Here is a 16,324-nt window from a genome sequence, read left to right as displayed (position 1 = left end):
GTCTGAAACCAAACTATAGCTTCTTTCCCAACCAGTAATACCATAGCCTTGTTTAATTCTCTGATTTTCAGATTTCTTCCCTTTCACTCTAAAGCTTTCAAAAAAGAAACTGCTTAGCCTCAACCTTCAAGGTCCTTCTCCAGCTTGTTGCCATGATAAAATAATCTCCTCCTTCAATCCTCCCCTAGCCATCTCTCATTCAGTTTCAGTCATTATCAACAGTAGGAAAAAACATGACGACTAACAAAATTATTTAGGAAACCTCACTCCATGACTCGCATAAACTTAAGCTCTAACTTTCTATTATTTTCATAATATAAGTATATAAATGGGCATAGATAATGCCAGCCTAATAGTTGCAAGCTGCCAACCAGCTGGTTGGTTAGGTCTCCTGCTAGTCGTAGCAGCAGAGACTTAGGATCAAATCCCTCCTGCACCTGGGTTGATGGGAGTTATTAATATGTGCTATTCTATCCAGGTCACCAAAGCCTCTTGATGATCCTCCAACCAGGAACCATATAAATATCTTGTACCAAGATAAGCATATCTTAAATTCTTAACACACTTAAGAATGCACTATCTTCATATAGATGCTTTGGACTATTCATGTACATTGCAATATCAAAAACATGAATAAAAAAAATGCCCTTTTACAACGTCACATTATTGGTTTTAGGGCATATGACTAATAGTAATAAGTATCACAAAAGATGATACTTTCATCATCATCAATATCATCCAAGCCTTAATAATCCCCGATAATTATTACAACTTTGTGTCACTTTTGTTTTTAAACATAGGCATCATGTACTCTTTCTCCATTCATCAAGCATCTTCCTTTTTTTCATCGTCTTATTAAAAAGCTTAATTATCCATAATAAGCCTACCTCTCCCATACCTTTCCATCTTATTTTGCATCTCTATGCTTTAGTAGTTCTAATTTTATGAAGGTAAATGTTACTTTTACTACTATTAGTGTTACTAATCTCTCCTCCATTAGCATCCTATACATGCCATTCATAGAATAATTTTTCCATGGTTGCTTGATTTCTTCATCTTTTGCCAAAATAGTTTCATGGTCTAATTAAGTAGTTTCTTAGATTATTTTCATTGAACTTCAACTCTGCAACTATAAGACAGGAATAAAATAAAATAAAAAAATGGAAGGTAATTTTCTTTTAGCAGCTAAGACTAGAAACCACATTGGCTCTGCCTGCACAGGTTTGAATCCTACTTTCCACATATTGTCCTTCTATTATTGATCAAAAAATCATTTAGCATCTAAGATAATATACGATAAATATACATTTTCAAACAAAAACAAATGATAAATATGTATTATAATGAAAAGAAATTTATCCACTCATGTGTAAAATTAGGTGATTACAATAAGGAAAAGAGAAAAACATCCAAATGTGAAAGCTCATACAATGAAGTAGGACCAACTACCACATAAGGCTACATAGGCACAGCTGGACGTGTATGGTAGGGTGGGAGATGCATGGCATAGCGTCTTAGATAGGGGTTGATCTTTTCTTTACTACTACTTCCCTTCTAATTTACTTTATTTTGGTTTGTCATTAAAATATTTATTTGTATAAAAAGTTCACAAATGCTTTCAAGTTATTATGGTTTAAGTTCGATGGAGTACCGGAACATCTCCTTTTGCTTCCATAAGTGACCAGCACTCAGTTTCTGTATCAAAAGACCACACTGCAAAACCCAAAAGGAACGTGAAATAGTTCAGCATGAAACAGGGAAAAAGAATAAGTCACTACCAAATGTGATGATACAAGAACACCACCTGAAAATCTACCACTTGCTGGATCAGTTTTTCCTACCTTCTTCCCCCAAGAAACCTAGTTGAGGTAAACAACCACCACAGTTTTCAGCAGTAGCCATTCCAAAAGCTGTCTAGTCCATTATGTATGACATGACTTGGCTAGTTATCATCCAATTTCAGGGAATGGTTGATCAATAAAACGCTATGTTTTTTGATATTGGAAGAAGAAAGAGGTTTTGCCATTTCACCATTCCAGTAAAAATGCATTAAATAGAAATTCACAAGGAAAAAATATGGAGGATGTGGAAGAACAATAATATACAGCCAGCAATAAGAGGCTATAAGATTTATACCAGACCATGACCTTTGCATGCAGGGATTTTCAGTGGCAGACTACTTGGTGACAAGTAAAGCCTTGATGAAGCAGTAGTCCAGGTAAATCTATCAAAATTAAGTACCTGAATAAAAATAAAAAAAAAAGTTTTATCAGATTCCATAAAAAAAACCGGGGACAAAATCAACATTTTGTTTTTTTTTTTTTTTTTTTCTTTTGATTAATTTGGTTGAACAGATGTTAGGGTCAAAAGTGTAATTATAGAGTGTTTTAGTAATACGCAATAATACACAAACTGTAGGATAGGTTTTAGTAAATACATTAAGCTAGAGGGGATGCCAATGTAAATAAGCCTTTGTTTAGTCTTTTTTTGTATAAGGAGATATGTTTATATGTGCATACACAGTTTTAGGCTTTTAGCTCATTAACCATGTAGAGATGTTTCTATCTTTGTATCTTTGGGCTATCCTTTTTTAATTTATAGTAATATTATACTCCATTAAGAGAGAGAGAGAGAGAGGAAAGAAGGCTATCCAAGAGAAACTTATCATCCCTTTACCTGTACATCTTCTAACAATCCATGACCTGATTCACCACCAACCACTATCATTTTGCTCCCAATTACAGCTGCTGCATGCTATTTGATGAAACAAGTTTAATCTTGGCCTTTAGAAGAATATTTTCAAGACAAGCTTTTAAGTTAAACAGAAGATAGTGTAAAGTAAACTTAGAGCTAAGAGTTGAGAATATTTAACACATTGAATCTGGGTTCAGGCTTGTCTCCTATGGTTGACAACACCATCCAATTCTCAGAGTTCCCTGATGTGCAGTTGTCAATTTCAGGCCCAGAACACTGGCGTTTAAGTTCATCACAATGACTGCTTGCAGGTGCAGCACTTTCTCCCTGCAAATTAAAAGGTCAACACACATCTATAGGACCCATATAAAATTAGGCTACAAGTCTTACATTTGAATGGTTGAGGCGTTTGGTAGATCTTATAGGACTTCTTGTCCCCTCAGTAGAATCTGAAAGCTGGACTTTCAACCTAGAGGCAAAATATTAATGAGATTAGAAACATCGCATTGTAAAATTTAATAAATATACTTCATAGATATAAGGAATATTGTTTAGTTATTTTCTGTGTATATGTGTGTAAAGAAAAAAAATGCATATATTATAATTGCATGAATACACACAAATCACCCTCCAACTCATGCATTATGAATAAAGAACCTATACCTAATTGCCTTGGACCAGTGTTGCATGACACGGACACATAAGTTGGAATCCAGTGTGTGCCCAATAAACTGACTTGGCAAAATGAGAAAACATGGATTGATGGACACATCTATGGAAAAGTATATACTATTAAAATAGTTCATATTTTTTGAATTCTAACACTATATACTTGCAAGAAGGGGTCTAAAATGTTGTCTTTGTCACTAATTAATGTTTGATACAAAAATGGCATTCATCTTATCTGTTCATTCATGTCAATTAAGCTAGCAGATAAAAAGGAAATGTTATGTAAAAGTGCCCTCAAGAAACTGTGGAATGTTAGACTCCAATGCATGTCCCATTGTCCATTTAAGAGAGCCTATGCAACATGGCCAAGGACCAAGAAGACACATATTTATATAAATAGATTTTTTTAACGATAAGGAACTAAAAAATATGAATCCCCTTTCACCATTATATGGGATCAGCTATATGAATCCCCTTTCACCATTCAATGCTATATCCATCGTCAAATTATGGACACTTATATTTTTTTATTACTTCCACCTAAGTCCTCGATTTATCTTTGGCTTTTCTAGCCCTTCAATATTAAATTGAACACTCTTTTTAAAGAGATTTATATATGGTTTTACATGCAAATGATCAAACCATCTCAATCTACTTTCTCTCAATTTTCTTCTTTTGGAGCTACTCCTAGGTTCCTTCATATGCCACCAATCAAGTGGTATTCATCAAAATTTATTAGTGGGGTATGATCGGTTAAAATTCTTTTGGTATCATACCTTCTGGCATCATAGATATAAATAATATATACAATACTAAAGACATGTTCAATTTTTTTATAAGTTTTATAATTTTTTATATTTCGTATTTTCATTATTTATTTTATGACATTACAAGTTAACTTATTTAATTGGGAGGGAAATGCAATTGCAATTGACTTTAAGCACATGGTTTTATCTTATGGTTAAATCAACAGGTCAAATGGGTAAATCCATCACCTAACAATGATTTCTAGTCCATTTACAACCAAACCATTTGCAAAGGACCATTTACTTGGTTATCATCAGGGTGGCCTAATTTGACCATTTAACCTAGTTAGTGGAATCACAAATTAGACATTAATTTTTCTAATTCTTATATTCAAGTTCTATCATTAATAAAAACAATTCTTATTTATCACATGTGGTTTTTAATATGTCAAATATAAAATATTAGACATGTGCCCATTATTAAAATTTTTTTCATATTTTCTTTTTGTATTTCTTTATTTTTATTTTGTAATCATGAAACCATGGCTTGACCAATTTGACCCAAATGGTTGAAACATTAATATGCCATCTAGATAGAAAATGGTTTCAACTTTGCTTGATTTTAAATTTTATATTCTATTTTCATCATTGATAAATACTTCATATTTATCATATTTATTTGTTGGGTTCATACTTATGTTTAATATGGCAATATACAATAATAGTGATGTTTCCAAAATCTTTTACAGATTTTCTTTTTTTTTATATATTTATCTATTTTTAATTTTTATTATTTAATTATGGCATTTTGGATTGATCCATTTGGCCCAAATGGTTGAACTACTTACCCACCAACTAGATGAAAAAAATGGTTTCATTTCGTTGTTGTTTTTAAAAATATAGGTTTTTATATTATGGAATCATTAATTTTTGACTTAACTAAGAATTTAAAAATAAAAAAACAAAAAAAAATTAAATATAGTATTCAAGGATAGAGAATAATTTTTTTTTTGTTTTGTTTTGTAAATAATAGAGAATAGGAGTTAATACCTCAAATACAGGATTTAATGTAAGGGAATTGAATCAGTATTGAGTGTCAACAGTGAGTGTTGTCCCATGTCCCACATTAAGAATTAGAATGGAGGCCTTGTCTTCATCCATATAAGAATGACAAACATGTATTGAAGCCCATGCCCTATTTTTTGTCATAGGTCCAAAGCCAAGTCAAATCCAGCCCAACTTGGACCCATGCAACATTTTTCTTTATGTATTATACATCACATATCATATATTGTATATAATATAAAAATAATAATTATAAATAGGGAAAATTCCCGATCAGTACCCTGTACTTTGGCTCGAGTGACAATTTGGTTCTCGAACTTTAAAATGCGACAATCCAGTACCCGAAACTTTCAAAACGTGACAATCTAGTACTTGCCGTTAATAGACCATTAGTTATGTATATCACATGACCTCATGTGCGATTTAAGACTTTTGAAAATGTCAAAATTACCCTTGAAAATAAAACACACTGTTCATCATCTTCTTCCTTAAGAAAATGAAACAGAGCCCAAGCTCTCTGTCATAAACACTTGCAATGACTTTGCCTTTCTTGGAAAGTCATTGCAAGTCTTTGCCAAGAACAGAAAATTCCAGGTTTTATATAACTTATTTTTATTTCTTTAACTTAACACAGTAATATTTTATTCCTATAGGTAAAAGAGAGAAGAACTGAAGGATTTGTCTTGATACTTGAGAGAGAGAGAGAGATCAGTGATGATGGTCAGGGACTTTTCTCCTTTTCCTTTTTTCGAATAAGATAACTATAGTAATTAAAGGATAACTTTTCTCCAAGAAATTGCTTTGGTTTTGGTCCGAAAATGACGGAACATTCAGAGGAGAAGAAAGACAAAAGTGTTGTCATAGGGAAGAAAATTTTGATGGTTAGTTGATAAAGAAAATTAGATGACGCTTGAAGGGTATTTGTGTCTTTTCACATGCCACTTAATGGATGGTTAATGACAGGTACTAGATTGTTGCATTTCGAAAGTTTGGGTACTAGATTGTCACATTTTAAAGTTCGGGGGACCAATTTGCCACTCAAGCCAAAGTACAGGGTACTGATCGAGAATTTTCCCTTATAAGTAATTAAATTTTCTTTATTTGACATTATAAGCCCAAACCTAGCCCAACCCTGACCATGGTACCATATTAGTCAGCTAAGTGCGTAGATCGTTGTTGATTTTTTTAAGGCAAATTGTTGTTCAAGTTAATTTTCTAGGGCTAGGATCAGGAAAATCCTTCAAATCTAAGGGTCTGTTTGGTTTGCAAGAATAGGGGTCTGGAATCGGAATCGGAATGGGCTATTCCGATCCAATTGTTTGATTGGGTGGAATCAGAATCCCATTCCCATTCCTGTTGGAATGGCATTCCCTCATTTAAGGGAATGGCCATTTCCTACCCCTCCCTTGGGAATGAAATCCCATTCCTATTGATTTTAATTCTCATTCCCATTTCTGTTAGAACCAAACAAACTATATGAATGGACTATTTCGATTCCGATTCCAGAGGATTTCGATTCAAATTCTAATTACGAACCAAATGGACCCTAATTCACGAGCTTTAGAGTCCTCTTCCATTTAGTTAAATAATGATAAAAAAGCTCTTAGTTTCTTAGAGGTTCTTTTTAAATTATTTTAGCATAAATGCTCGAAATATGACTTCACATGAAAAGGATTTTTGCTTGCAAGAGAATAGAAATTTCAAAAGTTGGGAGGTATATGGCTGTAGAATGGGGGTGTTACTATGTTAGGGCCCCCTTTTTCTTGTAGAAGCAATATGTCACCTCTCCTTGCCCATTGATATCCCAGTGTAAGTCTACAATAACCTCTCAGAAAAAGGCGAAAGTTGGTTTAAAACACATTAGTCAACTCATGGTAATTCCAATAGAGTATTGCATTAGGTTCAAGGGTAGAGAGGACGAGTCAAGGAAAACATTTTCGAAAAGAATCTATCTATCTATCTATATAGTAAGATGGTCCACGTCACCTTGTTTCTCTTTGCTCCATTATCGCACCCTGCATTCTCCTCGACTCTCTCTCCTCTCCTCCTTCCCACCACTGCGAATTTGCCATCTCAGCATGCCCTTCATTCCTCTCCCTTCCCATTGGGTTCTCTCTCTCCCCCCACAACTCATGTCTCCTCACTTTCTATAACAACCTAATTTCTCTCCTTAATTAGCTCAATATATGTTTTATCCTCTCCTTCACTTCTATCTCTAATTCTCATCTATTCTCTCCACTTTCTCATAAAGATAGGGCCATAATTTATTAAGATTTGGTTTTCCAAATCAAACAATATTTATATCTATAGACGTGATCTCAAGTAAAGAGAGGAGAGTAAGGGGAATTCGATGTTTTCTATATATTCATGGCATCTTCCATTATTGTTAAATAATCTATAGTTAAATAGTCCATTAGTTATGAAAATTATTTAAAAATTCTAGAAAATATTCTACCAAAAGTTATGAAATAATTATTTCAGAAAAATCCAATATTTTACAAATATTAAATAATTTAATAATCTACCAAAAATTAATAAACAATCCATTATTTAATAATTTTTGTTATTAATAAACGTTCAAAATTTCATTGTTTAGCGTAATTTACATTATTCATTGTAATTTAATAAAATTTCATTAAATTTTTATAACAATAATTTATTGATAAAAGATATTACTAATTAGCATAATTTACTAATTTCTATAAAACTCAATAATTATAGTTAAAAATTATCAAATGATTTAGGGAAACTCTTTAACTAATAATCTATAATTATTTTTTAAATAAGTAATTAAAAATTAAGAAATTAACCTGTAAAAAAATATTCTCCAAAACTATTTAAATAATAACCCATTATTATTATTATTCAACTAAATAATTACTAAAAAATTTAGGAAATTTAAATTGGGAAATTAATTTGATGAGGCACAAAATATGCCTACCAATAGATGAAGCATAGAATCTATTCACTCCCTCGTGTCTGATGAAGTTGCTTAGACGGGGTTCAATCAGCGGTGAAACGAGCTACTGTGTTGAGATGCAAAGCTGAGCTGAGGATTCGAGCTTGGATCTGTTGAAATGAAAGAGAGGTTAGAGTGCCTAGGTAAATTTTACCCAGGAAGACACTCTGATGCTTAAGTCAATAAGTAGTTCAATCATAGAAATTGGGAGAGAGTGAGAGCTTATGTGTGCATACCATTTTGAAGTGGTCCTGGGGTCTTTTTATAGTCACCTGAGGTTCAGGTACTGTTGGGTAACATCTCTAAGCCTTGTACGGAGACATTTCCTAAATTCTGGGGTGTACTAGTCAGTTAATTGCTAGATCTGTGCGTTGGTTACAGGTCTCCTGTTGGTCTTGAGGCGGTTAGCTTGGTGGACTGCTCCCTGTATTGCAGTTACAACGTTTATGCAGGCGTTGCCTTCAGGACTGTTTCGGGCGAGCTGGGGCTGTCGGAGGATTGAGCTTGCCCTAGCTTGGCCATGTACCGGACACTGACTACCACGTGTTACTTTGGCGAGCTGCTCTGCTATGTTGGATGTTGCGAGCTGATCTTGCTCTAGCTCGGTTGTGTACTTGAGCTGGCGAGCTGTCTTGCTGAGTGGGACGCTGTGTTGTTGATAGCGTCCACATGTCCACCATCAATTAGGTTGACCAAAATGCCCCACATCATAATCTATCAAAAATTGTTTCATTATTATTTAAATAACAATTCATTATTATTATTTTAATAAATAATTAGGAAAATTATTAAGTCTACCCACACCGATCTAGACCACTTAGTTGACTTTGACCATACCTGGCGATGTAGGCGGGTTTGGTTCGTCCAACCGCAACCCTACATGTGTCCTAGGGCGCGCATCAAGTCGGGACCAATCAGAGGCGCGCACGCACCCAAGTTCGACAGGTTTTGCGGAAGCAATGGCATGAGGTCACATGGCGGCCTCGGATGGCCGCGCTCCCTGCGTACGGACCAAGGTTCGAAGTATTGGAAATGTCAAGTGTATCGTAAAGACAATTTTAAGAAATGTATCGGGATATGCATGCGTATCGGAGAAAAACTAAGATACACATAGATACGCTTGGAAACACTATAAATACTTTAATAAATCGTGAAAACACATCAATAACACTAAATATAAGACCTCAATGAGGTGTATATACATTAAATTACTATATTTAAATGGTGTTATAAAGAAATATATTGTGCTTAACTATAATTTATAAATTATAATTCTTAAGTTTTAATGTTTTATGGGATGGGAAAAAACCAACTCTCTTATCCAACCATAAAACATGCATTGGCACAACTTCTAAGTGAAATATAATCAATAATTAGTTATTATTTATTTCCAAAAATTATAAAAATAAATAAACATTCTATAATAAATTCAAAAAATAATTATTAAAGAAGAAATTTCAATTGCTTTGTGGATATGATAGATCATCCATAGAATTATATTATATTCAATCATTGTGGTCAAATGATAAAATATATTTAATTAATTAATTATTTTTTAATTCTAAAAATATAAAATATAAAATAATTATTAAATAAGAAATTTCACATGATTTGTGGATATGATAGGTCATCCATAGAATTATAATATATTCAATGTTGTGATCAAATGATAAAATATAATTAATTACTATTTATTTTTTAATTCTAAAAATATAAAAAATAAAAAAAAATACTAAAGAAGAAATTTCAATTGCTCTATGGATATGATAGATAAATCCATAGATCTAAAACATATTTAGTCTTTATAGGCAAAGAAAAATTACATTTTCAAAATTTTTATTAATTTATATTTTCCCTAGATATCTTCATGAAATTTCCATAAATTTATTAATAACACAAAAAAATTATGATTTTGAGTGTAAGAAATGTAGATCAACATAAATTTAAACATTCAAGAAAAAAATTACAAGATATTATAAAAAATTGAAAAAAACTTACCTATTTTTGCCATATTTTTTTCTAAATTTGCAAAATTTTCAAAAAAAAATCAACAATTCACACTTGTTTCTTGCAATTTTTTGCAAATCTAGCACTCTAGGAATGAGGTTTGGAGTTTTAGAGTCATTTGGGAGTAAAAGAAGGCTTATTTGGGGGAAAAAAATCTTGCTTTTCCCCTTTATTGATTTTTAGATTTTGGCTATATCTTTTTCGTCGATACGCTACTGATATGCCCTGATACACCTCCAATACACCCCCAATACGCATGAAAAAAAGACAAGACGTCCAATTTCCATGTGTATCTCATATCTGTTTTTCAAAGATATGATACGATATGCCCTGTATCGGGCAAATCATATCGAAATTTTAAACCTTGGTACCGAATCCATCTCGACCGTCTGGGCTCTACAACCCCCAAGCGACCTCAAGTATAAATATAAGGTGACCCCCTCCAAGTAAGGGATCTGGAACGAAAGCCCTCTCACTAGTCTCTGAGATTACTTGTTCTCATGTGGCCTCATCTGGGTGCTGGTCACCTCGGACCTCGTCCACTTCGTACCTCATTACTAACTTGACCCGTCGGAGTCCTCGCCTTGGGTTTCCACTTGAGGCCTTTGACCCCTTTCTCCTCGCAGGACCTGCCCACGAGTCATCTGACATCTCGCTCCACGGACCTCAGCCTCCGGACCTCGAACTTCAGGCTTCAGACCCCTTAGCCTCACCTTGACTTGGGAAGCGAATTACAGTGTTGACCTCGGTCAATCCGAGCATCAAAAATTGGCGCTGTCTGTGGGAATGTCGCTAAGACTTCCCTCAACTTAACCTGAAACTAAAAGAATCTACTCCTAAGCCTCAACCAATATGGTGAGGAACACCAGGAACGTCTAGAATCTGATCACAGCAGAACAACTCCAAGCGGTCCTCGATAAGTTGGACCACCTCGCTCGACGTGTGGATGAGGCGTACCCCCAGGAAGGAAGCTGCCACCAGGGTGGCTGCCCCACCAGGGGCTCGGGCCATCAGGGAGAACGTGAGTCCACAGATCCCTTGGCCCTCGGCCACACCGACTCATGTCGAGCTGACCTCTCAGAGTCTGGCAACAACCGAAATGTTAGCCAACCACCGAGAGTCTCAAGACCCCCCAGCCGAAGGGGGAAAGAGTCTGTATAGTCTTGCAATGATGGTCGAGACTCCGACCAGCATCACTTCCACTGAAGAGAGAACCCCCAAGACGAAGCCGGGCACTCAGGCCATCACAACCCCCTCTCGAGGGCCGAAGCCCGATGCTGTGCCTCTCTCCTGAACATCCGGCAGGCCAAGAGGAAGAACGCAACCTGCATTCGAGTACTCCAGGGTCCGGGCTGACCCCCATCGAGTTTGCGAGGACCGAAATGGGGCACAGGCCCCCCTCAACCCACGGATCATAGATTTGCAAGCCTAGCTTAGAGTTGTTAAGGACGAGCTCCGCTAAGTCAGGAAGAGCCATCCGTTTGGAAGGATGTATGCATTCACTTCGGATATAATCTCCGAGCCTCTCCCACTGCACTTCAAGACACCAGTGTTGGAAATGTATGACGGGACAACCGGCCCTGATGACCACTTAGAAAGTTTCAAGGCGCTCATGCTCCTCTATGGGTACTTTGACACCCTAACGTGCCAGATTTTCCAGGCGACCTTCAAGGGGGTAGCTCAACGCTGGTTCTCTGGTCTCCCTCCTTGCTTCATCAGCTCGTGGGAGGAATTTGCCATCCTCTTCCTCGCACACTTCATCAGTAGCAGGCGATAACAGAAGAGCATTGTCTCCCTAATGTCTGTCAAGAAAAAGCGCGGGGAGAGTCTGCAGTCCTACATTGACTGCTTCAAGAAGGAGGAGCTCGAGGTCTGAGACCTCGACCCCATGGTCTCCATGCATGCCGCTATCAACAGCTTCCTCCCTGGTTCGGCCCTCAAGTGCTTGGTTCCCAAGACCCCACCGAAGTCCAAGGCGGAATTCCTCAAGAAGGCACAAAAATACGTTGCAATTGAGGAGGCCTCGGCTGGCGATGGTCAAGAGGGATTGGTCAACCGCCCCCATGGAGGCCCAGAGAAAGAGAAAGAACGGAGACTGATAACCCTGCATTTTGATGCCTTAAGGGCATCATCAATTTAGGGATATTTTCGGCCTTAGAATTGTCAAAGTGCACCCTTTTCCCAGTTAAAATCAATTATGTGACCTCTGAGGGTCTTTGTGCAAATTATGTAAAAAACTGGAAAGTTTTCATGGCTGAAATGTAGTTTTTGGGAAGCTGGTGTGAAGTCTAGCTGAGAGGGGGGGGTGTTTTTGTAAAGAATTGAGAACAGGAGGGCGCCTCTTTTCTACTAAACCCAGTTGGCACCCATCCTACTATATTACCATGCTCCCCTCTCATTAGAAAACACTAAGGAGCCTTTTTAACCTAATCTTTTCCTCCTTAGCTAACCCTACCCACCCTAGATGTGAAATCTCCATCATCCACTCCTACCCTAGATGTGAAATCTCCATCATCCACTCCTACCCTAGATGTGAAATCTCCATCATCCACTCCTTCTAATCTCCACCATCCATTTTAGGGCTCTCCTTTGTAGCTTCTAAACCCTAGGGTGCCACCTATTCTGCTAATCCTCGCCATTCAGATCCTCACCATTAAATCTCAGCCACTCGCTCCATCCTAAATCCCAACAATTCAATTTAGAGCACCACATATTCTTTTAATATTAACTCTTCAACCCTAGATGTTCCAATATACACCCTCCACTTCTGGGTGCCCAAATCTTATCCCTATATAATATTGGGTACCCTCTCCTTCCATTTTCAGCCATAGGATCACCCCAAAATCATCTTAGCCATCCATTAGAAACCCTAGGGCATCCCTAACTTTGCTAAGTCCCAATTGCCGCCCTCCATCTTTCTCCCTATTTCTAGTTGTGTCCACCCTTCTCTATAAAATGGGTCCCAGGGGCCCTGTAGAAGGAGTTGGTCAATTCACCCAGGTAAGAAGGAAGGCTGATCTTGAGAAGTTCAAGGGTAGAGGAAGAGGAGGATGCCCAGGCAAGAGTTGGGGTTCCTACTTGTAGTTCGCCAACGCCACTACTGCCACCTCTGGATTTGAATCCCAACCACTTTTTATTCAGTTTTAGAATTACTTTTTGTTCTTTAATTTCTAGTTTAATTTTTTTTCCTTCCGACAAATTTATTTTTATTAGATTTAATTTGTGTTTTATTTTTTTTCTATAGATCTGAAATTCAGTCAGGTAAGACAGAAGGCCTAGCTCGAGAAGTTCGAGGGTCGAAGGAGAGATCCGTAGACTGCTACCTCTGATCGGATTCTCAAACATTTTTATTTCGTTCCTTTTATTTATTTGTTTTTGTTATTCTCAGTACTATTTGAATTTGGTTTTAATGAATTCCATTTTTTTTAATTTATTAATTTTATATTTCTATAACTCCCCTTTGTGTTTTCTCTCCCGAATCTGAGTACGTAATTATTTTTCCCTTGTTTCCCTATGGATATGACCCATTCTCATCACTTTACTGCATTAGTAATTGTTTGAGAATCGGAATAAAATTATAAATGTTTAAACCGGTATTTAACGACGCGCTTCCGGACACACCAGAGACCACCACAACAACAACAACGACAAGAAACCATAGGCCTCGGGCTTGGCTTAGAGTCAGTATATGCCACTCATTTCCACCCGGACCCAGATCCTGATGTAGGTCGGAAAGGAAGAGTACGTGAAATGGCCAGAGAAGATGAAAAGGAACCCCAAGAGGGGAAACACAAAGAAGTACTGCAAATACCACTGAGGCACCAGCCACGATACCGAGGACTGCTACAAGTTGAAAAATGAGATAGAGTCCTCCACCGTGGCCACCTTAAGTAGTACATCGGAGGCAAGGCAAGGGCCTCGTCCTCCCACAAATAGCAGTTGCACCGACAACTAGCCTGCGTCATCAATGTCAAAGCGGGGGCTCGGCCTTAGGTGCAGCCTCGGCCTCAGCTAGCAAGGTCTATGCTAGGCAGCTGAACATCCAGAGGCCGGCTCCCAAAAAGCTGAAGCAGCAAGAAGCCCTCACCTTCATGGACAAGAACTTGAAGGGGGTCATGGTCCCCCATGATGATGCGCTCGTGATCTTAGCCGTCGTAGCGAACTTCAAGGTGAAAAGGATATTGGTTTACAACGGCTCCTTGGTCGACATCATCTTCTGTGAAGCATTCGAGAAGATGAAGTTGGCACTTGAGCGCCTTCTACCAACCGATGTCCCACTCATCGCCTTCTCCAACAACGTAGTCAGGCCGGAAGGAAGAATCACTCTACTTGTCACGGTAGGGACAGAGCCTCGACAGGTGACGAGGATGAACGAGTTCTTGGTCGTGAGGATCGACTCTCCTTACAATGCCATCATCAGGAGGCTAACACTCCACAAACTCAAGGCGGCCATCTCCTCCTACCACCCTTCCTTCAAGTTCCCCATCGAGCATGGCGTCGGAGTCGTTCGAGGGGACCAGCAAGCAATCCGCCAATGTTATGTGGCAGCACTGAAGGGAAAGAATAAAGAAGCCCTACCACTTAAGTGGCTCGACCACAGGGAGGAGCCGGCGAGCCGAGGCCAGCTAGCCAAGGACCTCATCTTAGTCCCCCTAGACGAGGCCGAGCCCGGGAAGACAGTCTGCGTCAGAACCAACCTTCCCCTAGAGAACCTATCTGAACTAGTAAGTTTCCTCAAAACCAATGCCAACGTCTTTGCTTGGTCTGCCGCTAACATGCTCAGAATTGACCCTTCGGTCATTACTCACAGGATGAGTGTGGACCCGAGCTCTACGCCAGTTCGGCAAAGAAAGATGAACTTTGCATCGGAGTGTTGGAAGGCCATAGGAGAGAAAATTAACAAGCTACTCAACACTGGCTTCATCCGAGAGGTACACTACCCTAGCTGGTTGTTAAATATGGTTATGGTAAAGAAAGCTAATGGGAAGTGGTGGATCTATATTGATTTCACAGACCTCAACCGAGCCTTCCCAAAAGACAGTTTTCCTTTGTCGAGGAGAGACCACCTCGTCGACATCACTGCAGGTAAGGGTGGATTTGAGCCGAGCTGAGCCGAATAGTACCAGGCTCAAGCTTGGTTCGAGTTAGAACCTCGAGCTCGAGCTCGACTCGAGTCAAAAGTTCATAAGCTCGAGCTCGATTTTGAGAAAAAATATTTTATAAAAATAAAATTTATATATAAAAAAAATTATTTTAAATTTAAAAAGTTAAGAATTATAATATTTTTATTGTATATATTACTTTTTATAATTTTATTATATTATATATATATATATATATATTAAATATCAAATATATATATATATATATATATATATATATATATATATATATATATATATATATATATATATATATATATATATATATATATATATATTCGAGCCGGCTCGCGAGCCTCACGAACTGAGATCTAGTAGGCTTGAGCTCGGATCGAGCCATTGAATTGGGCTGAGCTTGGTTGAAATCGAGTTGAGCCGAGCTTTTCATGAGTCGAACTCGAGCAACTCGTGAAAAGCTCAGCTCGTTACACCCCTAACTGCAGGGTACGAGCTACTCAACTTCATGGATTCCTTCTCCGGATACAACTAGATCAAGATGCACCCTAAGGATAAGGAGAAGACCTCATTCATCACCGAGCATGGCACTTACTGTTACAAGGTCATGCCCTTTGGCCTCAAGAACACCGGGGCCACCTACCAACGCCTTGTTAACAAAGTTTTCAAGAATCAGATGGGGAGGAACGTCAAAGCCTATGTAAATGACATGGTGGTGAAGAGCCTAAAGGCCGATGCCCACACCTTGGACCTGACCGAGACCTTTAATGCCTTGTAGAGGTACAACATGAGGCTCAGCCCCATCAAGTGTGCCTTTGGCGTCACCTCAGGCAAAATCTTGGGCTTCGTCATCACTCAACGAGGCATAAAGGTCAATCCAAAGAAGATCGAAGCCATATTATCTATGGCACCACCTTGGTTAGTGAAGGAAACACAAAGAGACTGATCGGCCGAGTGGCTGCCCTCAACCGCTTCATGTCAAAGTCGGCCGACCGCTGCCTACCTTTCTTCCAAGCTGTCAAGAAGCTAAAAGACTTTCAATGGATGGAAGAGAGCCAACGAGCCTT

General features: G+C 37.9%; 2 protein-coding genes across 2 annotated transcripts; one reads left to right on the top strand and one right to left on the bottom strand.

Annotated features, from left to right (window-relative positions):
* Window positions 1-1,380: 1,380 nt before the first annotated feature.
* LOC148803210 (uncharacterized) lies at window positions 1,381-14,105 on the bottom strand. Its single transcript, XM_088894553.1, has 6 exons — window positions 14,038-14,105; window positions 3,085-3,163; window positions 2,875-3,021; window positions 2,677-2,754; window positions 2,137-2,241; window positions 1,381-1,859 (listed from the first exon to the last, which is right to left on the bottom strand). Exons 1-6 carry the CDS (start codon window positions 14,103-14,105, stop codon window positions 1,701-1,703), a joined length of 636 nt encoding a protein of 211 aa, XP_088750679.1. The 3' UTR covers window positions 1,381-1,700.
* A 126-nt stretch (window positions 14,106-14,231) lies between these two features.
* On the top strand, window positions 14,232-16,035 carry LOC148803209 (uncharacterized). The gene is made up of 2 exons (XM_088894550.1): window positions 14,232-15,071; window positions 15,793-16,035. Exons 1-2 carry the CDS (start codon window positions 14,232-14,234, stop codon window positions 16,033-16,035), a joined length of 1,083 nt encoding a protein of 360 aa, XP_088750676.1.
* Window positions 16,036-16,324: the final 289 nt, after the last annotated feature.

This window comes from Nelumbo nucifera, chromosome 1 (genome assembly GCF_055504915.1).
Source record: "Nelumbo nucifera cultivar China Antique chromosome 1, China Antique-T2T, whole genome shotgun sequence".
Classification (NCBI taxonomy): domain Eukaryota; kingdom Viridiplantae; phylum Streptophyta; class Magnoliopsida; order Proteales; family Nelumbonaceae; genus Nelumbo; species Nelumbo nucifera.
The sequence above is the reverse complement of the archived record's forward strand: the minus strand, read 5'-3'. Positions and strand labels throughout refer to the sequence as shown.